This window comes from Scomber japonicus, chromosome 9, assembly GCF_027409825.1.
Source record: "Scomber japonicus isolate fScoJap1 chromosome 9, fScoJap1.pri, whole genome shotgun sequence".
Classification (NCBI taxonomy): domain Eukaryota; kingdom Metazoa; phylum Chordata; class Actinopteri; order Scombriformes; family Scombridae; genus Scomber; species Scomber japonicus.
Genome location: NC_070586.1, coordinates 24764143 through 24780693, shown reverse-complemented (window position 1 = coordinate 24780693; position 16551 = coordinate 24764143). Strand labels below are relative to the sequence as shown.

Sequence of the window (16551 nt, the reverse complement as noted above, 5' to 3'; positions counted from 1 at the left end):
CAGAGAGAGAGGAGGAGAGCCAGCAAATGTTGACACGCTTACAGTAGCTGCCTCGCCACGAGACGCCTCAGGAATCAAACAGTTATCACACACACAAAAGAAGCCCTCTAAGTTCACTAAAACCACACTGAAAACAGGCCTTTGTTGTGATGACATGAGAGATGACTGGATTGTTATTTGTTTTCTAAGCAGGCAGATCGCTCCCTGTCACTTCTACTGCCGGTTGTGATAGAGTGGCTAGCGCTTGTATCTCTTGCGTGAGTGAGTACTGATGGAGACAAACAAATGAGACGAAGAAGTTCACTGAGATTAACTTATCTTAGCATCTATCCTCCTCCTTTCTGCTGCTCAGTCTCTCTTTCTTTCTTTTTTCTTGACGCTAACACCCACTCTCACACACCCACACACATGCACACACAAACACAGACTCATTCTCCTCTTTCCCCTCCCACACACAGACACACACTCACACCAGCAGACACATACGCACACTACAACATACAGAAAGAGAGAGACACACACTTGATCAGCATCAAATACAGGGTGTGCTAAAGTAAATTTAATTACGTCTGTCTGATATGGAGCTTCAGATGAAAGTAGGAGAGCGCAGTGTGAAGCGACGACTGCACAGACAGGAGCAGGCCCGTGATATTCCTCCTGTAGACTAATCTCCCTTTATTAAAGCCAGGAGGAGAGAGGGAAGGGTGGGTGGGGGGGTTGAAGAGAACGAAAGGGGAGGAGGGGTGCCTTTGATGAGATCTCTAACTGTCAGCTACTGTACTTTTCTTCTCTCCCACTCTGTCTTTGTCTCTCACTTTACGAGGCAAATGAACACAGCACCTATCGGTACATGCCTACTTGCTCAAGCAAACATACCCTTATGCTATCACACACAGTAATGTGCTATGAAACTTATCCCTGTTGTTATGGTTGTCAACAATATCTAAAAAAGGACAGAGGCAGTTCTCTCTCTCTTTCTCGCTCTCTTTGTCTGTCTCTCTTCCACTCTGAGGGAGTGGTGAGCGAGTTAAGAGTGAGCTTTTCTGCCCGTCTGCTTTTTCCTGGCCACTCTAATGGGGGCAGGTGGCCATCAGGTGGCCAAAAAAGAAACTGCCACATTTAATAGTGCATAATACCAAAGAAATGAACTCAAGAACCTCTTCCGTATCTTAATTCAATTTGTTTACCCACTGGTCATTATTGTTAAAATGTTTTTACTTTTATGACATTGTCCTTTCCTGTGTAATTATGAGGTTTTAAGGTCCTGTGATGTGTCATTTGGTCAAGAGTTTGATCATTTGTTATGTGTTGTTACAGGATGCTATTAAATCCTCTGTGCCATCTTGAGTGTTTAGCTGCATGTTTACTCGTTCACAAACCAGCCAGTGTATTCTCACGTCACCCTGTGTTGCTGGATGTTAGATTGGAGCCTGCCAAAATGATTCATTGTAACGGTTAAAGATCTTTTTTAGAACAATTTCTCGGAAACAGACTCAATTCTTTAATAGAGTGAAAATTACTTTAGAAATCTATTCATTTGAAAAAAGTTAATGCTCTTTGCTGAAGAAATTTCTAAATGGTTTTCCAAAGTCTTCCTAATCGGACTCGTCTTTTGTCAGAGTCAATTCTAAAAGGCACCTTCTTATAGTTGATCACCATTTGCCCATCCCAAACTGTTCACCTGGGTCACTGTTCCCCACCCCAAAGTCCTTCAACTGTATTGTGCAACTACTCTGTTTGCAGACATTGAGAAAGAAGGGCCTAAATGGCTGTGACAGCCCAGACCCCGACGCAGATGACTCGGTCGGCCACAGCCCCGAGTCTGAGGACAAGTACAGGAAAATAAACGAGGACATTGATCTGATGATCAGCAGACAGAGACTGTGTGTAAGTACCTCTTGTCAAACCCTAAACCTTCCTCTCACCTTTCTTTCCTCTTTCTCCCTTTTTTTCCCCCCTGTGCTTTCTGTCACTTTGTCCTCGTCTCCTCATTTCCGTCATCTGTTTGCTACCATCCATCCCTCCGCCCCTTCATCTGTGTCACCCTTCGTCCGTCTCTGTGGTTGTGGGACCTGGCAGGCATTGAGCAAGAAGGAGAACAAAGGCGGCGAGAGCCCGGAGCTCGAGTCTGCTCTCATCCTCACCCCACGCACTGAGGAGAAATACAAACAGATTAACGAAGAATTTGATCACATGATTAAAAGTCATAAGATACCTGTAAGTACTGGGTTGACACTACGCAGCATCCTCAGCAGGCTAACAAAGTGCTGGCTGTCCAATAATGCTAACCCAGCTAACCACCATTGTTTGCCACTAGACTAAATACACAAAGTGAGAGTGAGAGTAAGACTAAAGATTACATTGTATACTTACAGTGAAAAAAATTACAGTTCTTTGATTTTGCTTGATTACAGTTGAGGAGCAGTCCTCTAATTTCACATAACTGCAACCACAACTAGCAGGCACTTTTTGCTATAGTAATTGCAGACTTTCTCTCGTGACAAATTTTAACCTTACTGGGTTCCCACCTTGAACCCGTTACCCAGAATGCCTTGTCCAGCTCTCGGGGGAGGTGTGGTCTGCATGTGCTTTTCCTTTTCCTGCTCCAAAACACAGCGTTCAGTCACCCGCAACAACAAGGACCGATACTGTGGCAATGAAACAGCAGCAGACATTCAAAAACTCTTACTGTAAGCACGCATACCTCACAAAACTCAGCTATCTCTCTTCCTTGCTGAAACAATTAGGCTACTGAAGGCAAAGTGATATATTGTATAAGAACATCTTTGCTGATGGACTTAGATATGTAAAGACATGTCAGCTACTGGATTTATATCATATAGCGTTAATTTTACAGAAGAGTATAATCTATAGCCAGCCGCTAGAAACCACAAAGTAAAAGCTGCTTTCTATGTAAACCGAGCCTGCCCTCCATACAAAAAGTACCATATTGAAATGGTTAGCAAACTAGCCATACAGATAAAGAGATAATTCCACAGTAGATAATTCAGAAAAGAACAGTAGTGTCTGACAAAGCCACGTGGAGCAGGGGGAGATGTGGTTTGAAGCAAGGCAGGGGTTGGTGAGCTGGGGTGGGGTGGTTTTGGGATTTGAGCAGGGTGGGGATTGTGGGGCGTAGAGCAGCAGGGGAGGAGGTGGTGGGGAGGGGGACTTTGCACACAACAAGTGGCAGTTCAGTGTGTGGTCAGGGTGGCTGCCAAGCACTGGGCCTCTGGATTGCAGGGGACTGTTCAGGGGACTGTGGGGAGAGGCGGAGGAGGAAGATGAGTGAAAACAGGAAGGATGGCACCGGTTAAAGGACAGCTTACAGGCGGGGCCCTTACACCCAGCAATGGGGTGTGTGTACACACAAATATGTGCACACATCTCCCCCCAGTCTTAAAGAATACTGCAACAGACAGGGTCATGGGGTACAAAAAGATAAAATAAATTACAGAAAATCTGCAATAAATCTCGCCGGTTATAAAAGAAAGCTTCCATAGCTTTAGACTAGCCCACTCCTGTATAAAGTTGAAGTAAAGGCAAAATGTGCAGAGGCCTGCTATACAATATGTTTTAAGTAACCATCTTTGAAATAATACTTGGCCTGCAAAAAGCACAAAGTGTTAGCAAAGGGGAGATAATTGAAGAAGACGAGGCAGTGCTAAGGCACATGAGACACATGGCAGTAATTTAGGGCCCTATTTTCTACTTCCTAAAGCTAACATGCAGGATCAACCACTTCCAGGGCACTCCCAAGGTTAAGCCCCTCTGCCAAGTGACACAATAAACATGACAAACTAGACGCCTGGGGCCAGCAGGCTACCTCTACTCATATTCCTGATGGGACTGCTGACTGATCTGAGTCTACCACTTAAAAATACTTTGCATTAGCTTCATGTGATGGAAAAATAAATTATTCCTGGTTGCATTCAGTTCTCCAGTCACAAAGCTACTTTTGCAAGAAATACTGCTGACTTTTTCACGGAGGTGAAGACAGAGTGAATTATCTTTAGCTCTCTTAGAACAGTGGAATGCCATTGGCTTTAGTCCCAGTAAACCATATTCGTCTTATTTCTTTAATGTAATAAACCAGGAATGTATTTCTGAGGATATAAATGCAGCAACCGCAGCACAATACTCCCTCAGGTCAACCTTTTTCTGTCACAGTGATGAATGTCACAACATGTCAGGTCAAAACTTAAGTAACTTCCAGAGAGGTATGAGTAATATTCAAACTAACCTACCTGTACTGGATCAAGCTTAGAAGACAAAGTGCTGCCAACCCATATATCATCTTGGGAGGAGTTTGATGAAGGACGTTTCACCACCCACTTTCCTTCACTATCCATACTTTCTTATTTTTTATAGTCTCTTCTCTAAGTTCTTTTCTACCATTCAGTTGTGCATGGCTGTCAACTGTTATTTGTACATATGTATCGTTCTGAACTTCAGTATCTCTGTCTTTCTTTCTCAGTGTTTGACTCGTTCTAGAGGAACTCTGTAGAACACAAATAATTTAAATGATGTGTCACATCTCTTTCATTTACTGTGTCCATTCTTCTACACTATGGTCTAGGTTTAGTTTCTTCACTCACTAAAATCTTTAGCATCTTTAACCTAATCAAACTCGCCTCTTGTGTCTGTCTCTCTCTGTTTCCCTCTCTTTTTCAGCAGGCCATGCCCCCATCGAACTACGATATGCCCGTGTCCATTCCCGTTAGCAACCAGAACAATCTCATTTACAGCCATCCTGGTGGTTCCCTAGGAAACCACAACCTGTTGCCACTGGCGCACCATGGTCTACAGAGAAACAGCATGTCTCCCGGAGTGACACACAGACCCCCCAGTGCAGGTAACACAGGTTGGGTCTCACATGCAGTCATGCACCCATGTACACGCCGTTATCCCATCTGTTTATCTTCTCATCTCTGTGTGTACCTGTCTGTCACACAAACACACACACACCAAATGCCCCATTTATTTTATGGCAACTACCCACAATATTCCACCAAAACAAAGTGAAGTCAACATGCTCAGTCTTTTGTTCAGAGTAAGTTCGTAATTTAATATCACATTAAACTTGAGCACGCATTCTCGTTGATTTAAGTTGAGGTTCTACACACTGGATGTCTGGCCCTATGTATAGGCATTGGGTTGCTGATGACATAAGCAAATCAGTCCTGTTGGTTTGTTATTGTTGTCCAAAGTCCTTTTTCTGTCCCATTGGTCTGAAGGCTGCTGCCCACACCCTCACCCTGTCATTACAACTGGATGCTAGGAGCGCCAGCACAAACTAAATATGAGTTTTGGCGCTCCCAGCATCCACACCAAACCGCACACGTTCTGGACCCTCCCACTCTTCCACCTCATATGGCTTAAAAATAATAATGTGTCATTTTTCTTGGATGGCAGTTACATGTATCCACTCACAGTGTCCAGTTGCTTAGAGTGTTACGGTTTGAGTGGGAGGCAGTATTACTCTTGGTATCAGTACACATATGATACTGAAACGCACACTTATACACACATGCACGCACGCTCACAGCAGATTGTGATTAAATTGAGTTTGCTTCTGAAAGGCCAGTAAGGTAAGAGACAGGAGGCTGAGTGGATGCTATGTGGGTGTCTATCCTCTAATGGTTTTCTCTCTTTTGCTCTCCTCTCTCTTTCATCTTTCAGGTGGCCTCATGGGTGCTGACCTCACCACTGGCGCAGGCACCAGTGCTGGTAAGAACAGCGGCCTCTTCTCGCACACAGTTGTCTGCTAACATGCACACACGCATACACCACCACCCTCACAAACACACACACCCACACACACATTGCACCCACTCACCCACTCTGGGCCATAAAATGCATGACTAATAGTAACCCAAACCCAAGTGGAGATTTTGTCCATGATGTGTTGATGTTAGTGGTCGTGGAGTTCATCTGGGAATGTTTGCATAGTGCTGAGGCTATGACACATCCTGCCTCTGTTCAGCTATAAAATGGTAGAACAAGTGGAGGGAGAGAAATAAAATTTCACTATGCAGTGAAGCAGCAGATTGACTGACAGGCAGAGATAATGGACTTTTGAATGCCCATCCCCTTATTTCTACCACTTCTTGCATTTTGATGTAAACTCAAAATGACAACTCTCATAGCTCCCATTTGGAACAACTTGTTTTGCCACACAAATTCTACACAGTATCTGCTATCATACTGTATGCCTGTAACCAAATTTATTCAATGTTTTGTGTGCTTCACCATGCCATAACAGGCCTGTGGAGAGTGGAACAAATCATGTTTAAGGAACATGTGTTAGCTTCTGTGTCAGATGGTTTGTCCTCAGGACATGTCAGTCCAAAGTTTATGGCAAAGAGACTCCCTTCTAAAGGCTGAAATTTTACAGCCTTAACGTCAGTTACAGTGTAAAAATGGAGAATTAGGGGGTCAGTTGGGGCACAGCTGGGCAGCCCTGTCTGGCCCCTAGGGCTCTATCATTGGGGTCAATGCCTGGTTTCTCTGTCTGGTCACTCATCACACACACAAACACGTACACACACACAACAAGACCATTTGTTGCGGCGTGTGTTTCATCGACGGCGTGCTGCAGAGCATGCTTCAAATGTAGTCTTTGTGTCACCGTGGTGAAGGAACAGAGGCGCTCTGTGAGAGCTGCGTGTCGCTCAGCAGCAGCGAAAAACACGATGTGGAGAGAGAGTCTTGTGGAAGCTAAAAGATTCCATTCAAAGCTCCCTTAAATCTCATCTAGAGGGAGAGAGAAAGAACGAATGGGGGGAAACCCCAGTGATGAATATCCACTGGTGGTAGAAGCATGTGTGCAAAGGAGAAACAGTGGGTTAACACAGATGGAAGTGTTCTGTGAACTTGGTCAGCCATTTTAATGATGTTCCTCCTGGTGACTCAGTGTGAGGTAGCCCAGCCACTGTGGCACCACAAAGACTGCTCTTCTTCTCCTCACTGTAAGTTTTGATAAGCAGACTATATAAGTAGTTGTCTGGACCTATGTATGAACGTCTTAAGTCTCGTAGTCTCAGTGACAAAGAAGGAGCCTTATGGGTGTGTGTGCGTGTGTGTGCGTGTGTTTCAGATATGCACATGCACACAACACCTCCTTTTGTTTCTCAGATGTCATGGTTCTACAGTCTGTAAAGAGAGAAAATGACAGCTTTTAAAGCTCTACCCATGGGACTAGAATTACCTGGGGTCCCCCTGTAGTGTTGATGGATTTCAGATGGTTTTTGTCTCATACAAATCTACCATCTGTAAAGTTATCATTTCAACACTGATTACCTACCATGTTTCACCAAAGACAGGTCTTCTAATAATATGAATTAAGTGTAAAGTTTCATCTCAGTAAATTCAATTCTTATATATTTTAATTTTGATTTGGCTTTTTTTTTTTCTGGGCTATGAAGTTTATGCTGGAAAAAAGAGATTTGATAGCTTCATAGTACAAATTCAGCAGGCTTATGTACCTACATGTGGTTCCTTGAAGTCATAGTTACCTAATAGTTCCGACTTCAAAAGTTGTGACATAATTAATTGATATTTTCTAATGTTGAAGCCCATGTAAGTTAAATTCAAATTTGTGTGTGAACTATTTTCTTATCCTTTATCATGACATTACAATAGACACAATATAATTTCCCATTTAAAACAAAAAAACAGAACAAGGCAGAGTCCATTTTTGTTAGTTGCCTAGTAACAGTGTTTCATGACCACTCCAAACATATCTTGTACTCTGCCTCCCATGTTAAAAATACAAACTCAATAATTCCTTTTTATTGCATCATATCTGGAGATAATCCTCTGGATTTGGCTTGTAAATCTAATTGAAACACATTTGTTTAACCTGTGGATGAGTACTCTGCTAAATCACACAAGGTCCCTAGATAATTCTAGTCCAGTGCAAATAGGCCATGTTACTGAAAGGCTGAGTCATCATGTCTCGTCTATGGAAATATTGTGGGAAGTGTGTACGTGCATGTGTATGTTCACTCATTTATATACAGTATGTGTTCAATCTGTCAACTCCTCTGCTGGGAAGGAGAGAGAGAGAGCAAGGTGAGGAACAGAACGTGAGTGAAAGAGAGAAAGAGAGCTGATAAAGGAACCTCCGGACCAGGGCCCCAGCTTGTGAAAACCTCCCACCTCCATTTGTGCAATTATGTAGCTGTCATCTCTCCTCCGATCAGCACTCTGCTCACCAAAGCACAGGCATTAATGAGAAACTCTCGTCACCTCCTACCTTGATCACACACCAATTACTCTCTGAAATGACTTACTTATGAGGTACATCTTTAGGACATCTCCGGTCAAAATGAAATAGCAATACTAGCTAAAAAAACCTTGCATACTGTACATATAAGTCAAAACAAGAAGTCAGGTTCAGTAGATTAAACAATGTGTGTCTCATGTTTGGCTGAGCCTCACACCAACTGTACAAGTTGTAAGCGTGAGTGTGACACCTTGGTTCAGTTGGAGAATTCAGGGTTGAAAGCACATTTGGCCAAACCGCAACGGAAGAGTGTGTGTGTATGGGGAATAGAATGGAGCACGCCTGTTAGACCACAACAGGACATCAGAAATTCGTTCAGTAACAGTAAAATGTACATGAGTTTAACCACACCTCTCCTGTGTGTGTGTGTCTGTCTGTGTGTGTGTGTGTGTGTGTCTGTGCTTGTGAGAGGGAGAGAGACAGCACAAACGCTCTGGGAGGTCTTGTCAAACACATGCATCTCGAAGTGTGCTGGGTCATAACCATGGCACCTATGGAGACAGATTGCAGTCCTTTAGCTTTGACTCCAGCCATCTCACCCACACCTCAGAAATAGCAAAAAGTTGTTTATCTGAATCTCAGATCAGATGTTGCTTTCTATGTCTGAGTTTTATACAGCAGCAAAACAGACTCCTGGCTGGCCTGTGTTTAATTTCGGTACTTCCTCTAAACGGTTGACGCCAGCGTGCGCCGCAGCTCAACCATGTAAAGTAGCGTTGAGGAGGAATGGAAATGAACTCTAGATATCATGTCTCTCTCATCTAGTAGTCCAGTCAATGTGTTGCTATTGAATACAACTGTCCTAAAATCAGAGTGATCAAGCTATAGAATAGAAAGATGCGAGTCACAGTTCTTGTTTCATTAGCTTAATTAGCTCATGATTTTACTTCTGAAGTACTTAAGGACTGGCCTATGCCACTCATGATCATAGTCATATAGCAGATAATTGATTGGACGGCAGCCATCTCCACAGCGTGGCAACACACAGATGTCTGATTAACTGTCACCAAGATGAAGTCCGTGTCATCTTGACCAAAGTGTGTATTAATGTCCCTCTGTAGCTCAGAGTCTTTTTTATTCATTTGTACAGAAACACTGATGTATTTCCTGCTGGGTTATTTACTAAAGTGTGTGTATGTGTGGTGTGCGTGTGTGTTTTATGCGTGTGTGAGGTCTCATTCATCTATCTCCACATGCACCCACTCAATCTCACAAAGGGCCAGCCCATGAGAGTGAGAGAGCGGGAAAACTGAAGAGGCAGCTGCCTCTTTGCTAATGTGAGATTGACACTGGAACTAAGAGGGTCCAATACAAAACACACACGTGCATCCATATGCATGGCTCACGCCTAAGCAGTCATACAGCATGTCTCATAGCGTCTCAATTCATGCTGTACTTATGTACACTCACTGGGACAGAAGAACGATGCTTATATAGACCCATCTACATGCAAAACTGCATACAGCAAAACCCCCCAAGAACACACAAAGTCTGAGTTGTTAACATAAGCCTATGGATGCTCACACATCACACATGCCAGAAGAGGCACAAACACAAATGCACACACCAGCAGTCACACACACTGTTTTTCTCGTTTTCTGTCAAGCGGCCTCATTTTCTCTCACCGCTAGCGGTCGTTTACTCTTCAAATTGTTCAAATTGAGCTTTTGAGACTTTTCATTTCCAAACAACAAAAACCTCGCTCTCAAATTAAACAAAGATCAGCAAGGGAAATTGCCCAGGAAGACATCTGCGACTCATTTTCCCCTGGAGTATATGATTAGGAAATTCATTTATGTCTAACGTATAATTCCTGCCTGTCTTTCAAGTGGGAACGTCCACACAGTGCCCTGTGTTCTACCCCTTGGAAGAAGGAAGGAGAAGTAAGGGGAAAAACAGCCTGCGGGATTGGATTAGAAACAAAGACTATGTTACTTGTAAGAATGCTTCACTCTCAGTTTTTTAATGATGTTGCTAGGATCTCGCCCCACCGGATTTTGAGGGAGTAATGTGTGTTGCACTTGGTCCTCCGTACTTAGGGGAACGCAGATCTGGTGGTAACCCCAAGGCAGGGTCTTTGTCTGGAAGAACCACACATGTGTTTAGCTCTGATGGCCAAATGATGGGTCCCATCCCTCTGTGGTCTTGCTACCCGTAATTAGATGTTTTTACACGATTCACTGGGTGTTGCTGGGCACATGTAGCCTTAACTGACAGTGACAGAGGTGGAGGGTGAGGTCCTCTCAAGTGGATGCCTTCATTGTATGGCTGCCAAACAAACAGCGGTAATCATCAAGGCAAAAACAGTATGTCTGTTTGACTATCTGCTCTGCCAGCGCGCGCCACTTTCATGAAGCACCATTTACAAGTCTCCTCAGACTAGTGGGTTAATATCATTTCTACCACAGGAAATAGAGATGAGACAGAAACACCAGAAAAAGAGCACAAGGTGAAAACTGATTCGTGTTGTTCTTAATTAGGCAACACTGTCATGGATAGCATTATTTCCAAGATTCATTAAACTTTGGAAACAGGTTTAATAACACATAAAGTGTCTTTGCTTCACAGACATTTCAACTGCACATGTATATTCAATCCTTATCTCCTCAACCTTTCTTTGCTTTCACAGGAAATGGATATGGGAACCACCGCAACTCGCCTGGTCTGCTGGTCTCTCCGGGTGGTATGAACAAGAACATGCAGGCAAAGTCTCCCCCACCCATGAACTTAGGCATGAACAATCGCAAACCTGACCTACGTGTGCTCATCCCCCCTGGCGCCAAGAACAACATGCCCTCTATTGTGAGTAATTTCTCTACACCATCATTCTTCTATTGCCCAATACCTTTTACTTACTATATCTCCCTATCTATGGGCGGCTCTTTTAGTTTGTCCGCTATTGTTTATTTCCTTTCATGTCCTCCCTGCTGTTTCTATCTTGCATATATCAGACTTGGGTTGATGATGCTTGAATATAGGCACATGACATTTTTGTAGAATTTTTGAAATTTGTCTTTGCAGCTTCTTAAAGTAGTTTACATTTTACATTCGGCCTAAGTCTGATATACCATGCTGTTAAATATATTTGTTCTGCTGTGCCTGTCTGTGTATGTTGGCACTTATACTGCAGGCCGTGAAATTCCTTTCTTCTGTCTTTATGCTAAGGTGTGCTAAAGTAGTAGAGTAGATATTATTCTTAGCATCTTTTCGCATTAGTTTTGTTTCCATTGACTCAATCCTACAGCAACCCCATCCCTAGATCCGTGCTTAGCCACCACTTCTATATTCTCACTCACACTCACTAATTACAATCTATTACCCTCCCCCTTTTTATGCCGTCAGTCTGAGGATGTCGATCTGCTATTGGTAAGTCAGACTGCCACTCAAATTTAGAAATGAAAGCAACCTTAAATGGGCTTTAAAAATCTGTAACTTGAGAGGTTTTCTTATCAGAATCTGGTTATGATGGTTCTCAAGAGCATAATGTGCCTTGTAGAACTGAGAGCATTACAGTCTCCTGAGTCTAACCACTTGATTTGCGTTCAATTTTTGCCCCAATATTGAGATTATTAAAGATAGATACAACATTTTTGAGAAAAGCTTTCCGACTCTAGAGTAACTTTCACTTTTATTGTTGCTGACTGTGCTGAAGGCTCGAATGTCACCTCAAATGACATTTTCTGAGGGCACATAGTGCCATCCAGTGGTGTAACAGGGTAAAAGCAGCCTGGCCTCTTTTTAGCCTCAGTCCTTGTGTATCTACTCCTCCCTTCCTTTTATCAATTCGCTTGCATATAGAATTCTGTGACACACAAATACAGCATCACAGCATTTATTACTCAGAATGTGGAAATGAGGGGCAACAAAAGAGTAGACTTTCATTTTTGCATCAAACCATTATTCTCTGCCAAACCCTCCCCTCTGCCACAGTAAAGTGCCTCTCCCTTTGCTACCCTGTGTTGCCGTGGAGACCGATGGTGTTACTATAGCGACAGTGGGCTCTCGGAAAGGGTGGTAAATGATAGGGTTGGCAGGGTTCAGCCGTGCCGCATGTCAAGTGATTAATTTCCCCAGAAGTTGGCATCACATTCATTTTCTCAGCATCAGTTGAATGGAAGAAAGAAATGAAAGAAAATCAAGAAGAAAAAAAACTTTCTTGGTTTATTGCATTTTTTGTTTGTTTTGTCTGGAGTTGATCTTTACATTCTCAAGCCCCTCTCATCTCTCCCACTGTCTGTTTTACCTTTCTCTATCACAGAACCAGAGAATAAACAACTCCCAGTCTGCTCAGTCATTGGCCACCCCAGTGGTATCAGTAGCAACTCCCACTCTACCAGGACAAGGCATGGGTGGTTACCCATCTGCCATCTCTACTTCTTATGGTACCGGTATGTATCACAATATGTAGTTTGTGTTTGTCATCAAATTCTCATGTCCATAAAAACAGGTGTTATCTCTGTTAAATATGTTTTAGTTAATGTAATATTTTTCATTTAGCCTGTCCTATCCTCAGATAAATTTGATACCAGTATAAACTGAAAAAAACATGTTTTACAATTTGACTGGTTTGAAGTTAATGTGCCTTCTCATTTTTAAGTGTTATGCATCATTTGAACAGCAGAGGGTGCTATTGTCACACTAACACAGATTGCAGTCATGTAACATCACAGCAGCATTAATCAGAGCTGAACTGTCTTCCAACTTTGTTTGGACTGCTCTGAACTACCAATAATCTACATCTTTGTATTCCCTCTTTCTCTCTCTTTGTATGTGTACACAGAGTATTCCCTGAATAGCGCAGATCTGTCCTCTCTGTCTGGCTTCAATAGCGGCAGCTCCCTTCACCTCGGCTCAATGAGCGGGTGGCAACAGCAACACCTTCAGAACATGCAGCATTCAGCCCTCGGCCAGCTAGGGTGAGCACATTGAACTTCATTTGAGGTGTTGTGTCGTTGTGAAATGCATGATGTATCACATAAATTATCACTAGAGATTTTTCTGAGATGCCGCACTCAGAGTCCTTCACTGTTTACAACCTTCACTTGCGAGGTCCAGCACAAATGACACCTCTCTGTTTCATGTGCTTGTGTGGTTATACTTTATCTATGTGTGAAAATGTGTGCTTGCATGCATGTTTGAGTGTGGTAGACTTTAAAATCACTTTGTTTCTTGCTCTGTAACTCTGTAACCCCTTACGTTTCCTTTCCTTCCTACAGAAATTGCTCTAGCTCTCACTTATGTCAGGGTTCAAATCTATCCCTGCCCTCTGCTCAAAGCCTGCACATCAAGTCCGAACCTGTTTCTCCTCCTAGAGATCGCACCAGCAGCACACCGGGGGGCTACGGTGGTGGGGTACCACCTCCCCAGAACCCCTCGTCCCGCCAGGACTCGGGACGCTCCCCTGTTGATAGCCTGAGCAGTTGTAGCAGCTCCCATGAAGGCAGTGACCGCGATGAGCACAGGAATGAGTTCCACTCACCTCTAGGACTGGCCCGGCCCACCCTGGACGAGCGTGAGAGCCCCTCCATCAAACGGGTGCGCCTGTCAGAAGGATGGGCTACATGATAGCTCTGTCCTCTCCCCGGCAGTGCCCCAAGTTGCCCTGAGCCCCCACCAACGCAGCGTTACGATGCCCCACATGTCAGCTCCCTCTTCCTCCTCACACTCGATATCACGAGTCACTCACCACCCAATGCATTGGCCTCTCTCCTTTTATCTCCTTAACGCTGAAGGAAAGGGACAGCCCTTTTCAAAATTTGTTATTTCTTTTCCTTTATTTTTCTTTTTTTTTTTGCTGAGTGTGTGTGTGCTATACATATTGACATTATATAAACCAGTGGGGTCTTGTAATGGGGTTTGGGAGGGTGGATGTTGGTTGGGATGGGATCAGGGGTTTACTTTGTTGGGGAACTATGCATAAATTGTATTGTGTGTGGATAAAAAGAATCACGTATGCATATATCTTTACACGTGTGTATGTGTACATATATGCATATCAACAAATAAACAAAAAAATAGTCAGGTACTCTGTTTCATAAAACGTACTTACAATTTGCCTCAGCGATATATCAGTGACTAGAGATGAAAAAAACAACAAAAACAACAAAAAAAAAAAAAAAAACATTAACATGAGAGTGAGTGTGTCCAGTGGAAAACACCTTAGCACTTGAGTTGGACAAACAATACGTGTGTACAGTGTCAGTTTCATTGCTATATACCTTCTCTGCAGTTCTCCCTTGCAAAAATGTGTGTTAACATTAGATGATGTCATGTTGCAGGTTCAACGTATTTATGTAAATAGAGGGTCAAGGGGGGAAGGGCAGGGGTCAAAAAGTTGCCAGACATTACAAGATTTATTTACTCACTAAATGAAAAAGCTATTATGCAACATTTGAAGGATTGTACAGGTAACCAGGCAGACCCAATCCTAGAAATGTGGAACCTTTGATGGTTTTAGCACTCCCCGAGAATGGAGCAGAGCGAGGACCACCCTTTGATCTAAGAGCTACATTAGTATAATCAAGAAAACTCTGGATCTAGTATTAACTATTCAGTATTAATAAACAAAAAAGGAAAAATAAAAAACAATTGTACGATACACTTGCTTATATTTTCATATGAAAGGAATACAATGCAAAGCATTTTTGTGGCTTTTTGTAGTTTCTATAAGCCAGAATGTGTTTTTTGATAGCTTTGCTAATAAGAGATGGATAGTTCACCCAGAGGGGAAATGACAGGGCTTTGAAGCCCTAAGCCATGAAAAACAGACTGAGATCCAATGCTTTGCTGAACTGTTTTATCTTTGTAGAGGTTTGTTTTTAAACGTGTATTTCTAATTATATATAATAATGGTAATATTAAGAATCTTTAAAAAAAAATCTGTGAAATTAACATGCTTGTGTATAGCTTTCTAATATATAAATATATATAATAATGACTTTTTTGTTGGTTTCTTAGTGGAGTTTCAATGTGCAGTTGCACATGTTGTCTGGTTTGTTTAATTTGAGCCCTGAACAGTGTTGTTCAGGGGTGTATTTAGTCTAACCTTAAAAACCAGCTGGAAAGCAATGCCAGGGTTTGTGTGACAGATGAAAAATAGGCCTGAATGCTGAAAAAAACTACCTGTTAGTGGAAAATGTCAGAAGGCTGGAACTGAGGATGACACAGGAATAAAAGTTGACACATGATGTATGCAATTTTCATACTGATGTGGAAATATAGCTGAACCCACAATCCATGTCAAGATACATTTTTTATGTATGCCATAATTCATTCTTAACCTTCATTATCTTATTCAGTACGGTTAATCTTACAAAACATACTTGTTTGACATTATCCTTTTTTTTCTTCCAATTCAAATCTGCACAATTTTGCATTCAAGATGGCGCATGAGTCCCTGTCCAGTCTGTACAATATCCCTTGAATCATTTATGTAATATAATTTTGCAAGTGTATTGTCATGAATAACACCTGATCATTTGCAGACCTAATTTGATTCTGTGACTCCTCATGTTCCACTTTTAAAAACAACGTTCCACATCAGTCAGTGTGTGTCACCGACAGCTAAGCATCAGACACACAAGGAAAAATTGATCATGCTGGTATGGGAGAAGCACAATTGTTTATTTTAGATAAATAGCTGTTTTGATTTTCTCTTTTTTAAACAATGAAACTAGCCACATATCTCTCTGCCTCCAACTCCCGTATCTGCTGTCACTTAAGTGTTATGATATTTCTATGTGCATATTTCATGCAGGTTCACTATGTTGTTACTGTATACAGTCTGTGTAGTCAAACAGGGGCAGAGCCTCTATAACGGTGTTCTTCTCTTTTTTTTAAATTCAATACAAAAAGGCTGAGAAAAAAAAATAAACATGATGTTTCAGGCAGCATAAGTGTGGAGAAACCAAAGCCAGTGGCATTTCTGTGTTGTAAACTCAACTTTTATTTTCACATTCATTTATGGTTTTTTGCAAGCATTGAAACAAGACAATAAAAGAATTTGCTCAAATGTACTTTTGGTTTCACATTTCAATTTCAGTCAGTCAGATGTAGTTGTCAGTACCAGCCACAGTAGTTTACTTGTTCTGTTGCTCATTTTGTCCCCCTGTGCAATGCATCCAAACAGTTACATGCAAAAAAAAAAGAAAAAAAAAGATCATACTTTGTATTAATTATGTTTTATTCACTCCAAATCATTCAGGCCTGATCATGTGAAACGCATGCTTGTTGCCCACTTGATCAAATCACCTTACATGCTA

General features: G+C 42.3%; 1 protein-coding gene across 2 annotated transcripts in view; it reads left to right on the top strand.

The window, feature by feature from the left end:
• Nucleotides 1-16338, top strand: part of mef2cb (myocyte enhancer factor 2cb) — a 64659-nt gene extending 48321 nt beyond the window's left edge. Inside the window, exons 4-11 of one of the 2 annotated variants that reach the window (XM_053326059.1) lie at nt 1744-1803; nt 2080-2217; nt 4678-4855; nt 5683-5730; nt 10920-11092; nt 12549-12678; nt 13071-13206; nt 13507-16338. In XM_053326059.1, coding sequence (XP_053182034.1) covers nt 1744-1803; nt 2080-2217; nt 4678-4855; nt 5683-5730; nt 10920-11092; nt 12549-12678; nt 13071-13206; nt 13507-13855 — 1212 coding nt within the window. In that variant the 3' untranslated portion in view covers nt 13856-16338. Of the gene's footprint in view, nt 1-1743; nt 1888-2079; nt 2218-4674; nt 4856-5682; nt 5731-10919; nt 11093-12548; nt 12679-13070; nt 13207-13506 lie in introns of both variants that reach the window. The other variant, XM_053326058.1, reaches the window with a different exon arrangement.
• Nucleotides 16339-16551: the final 213 nt, after the last annotated feature.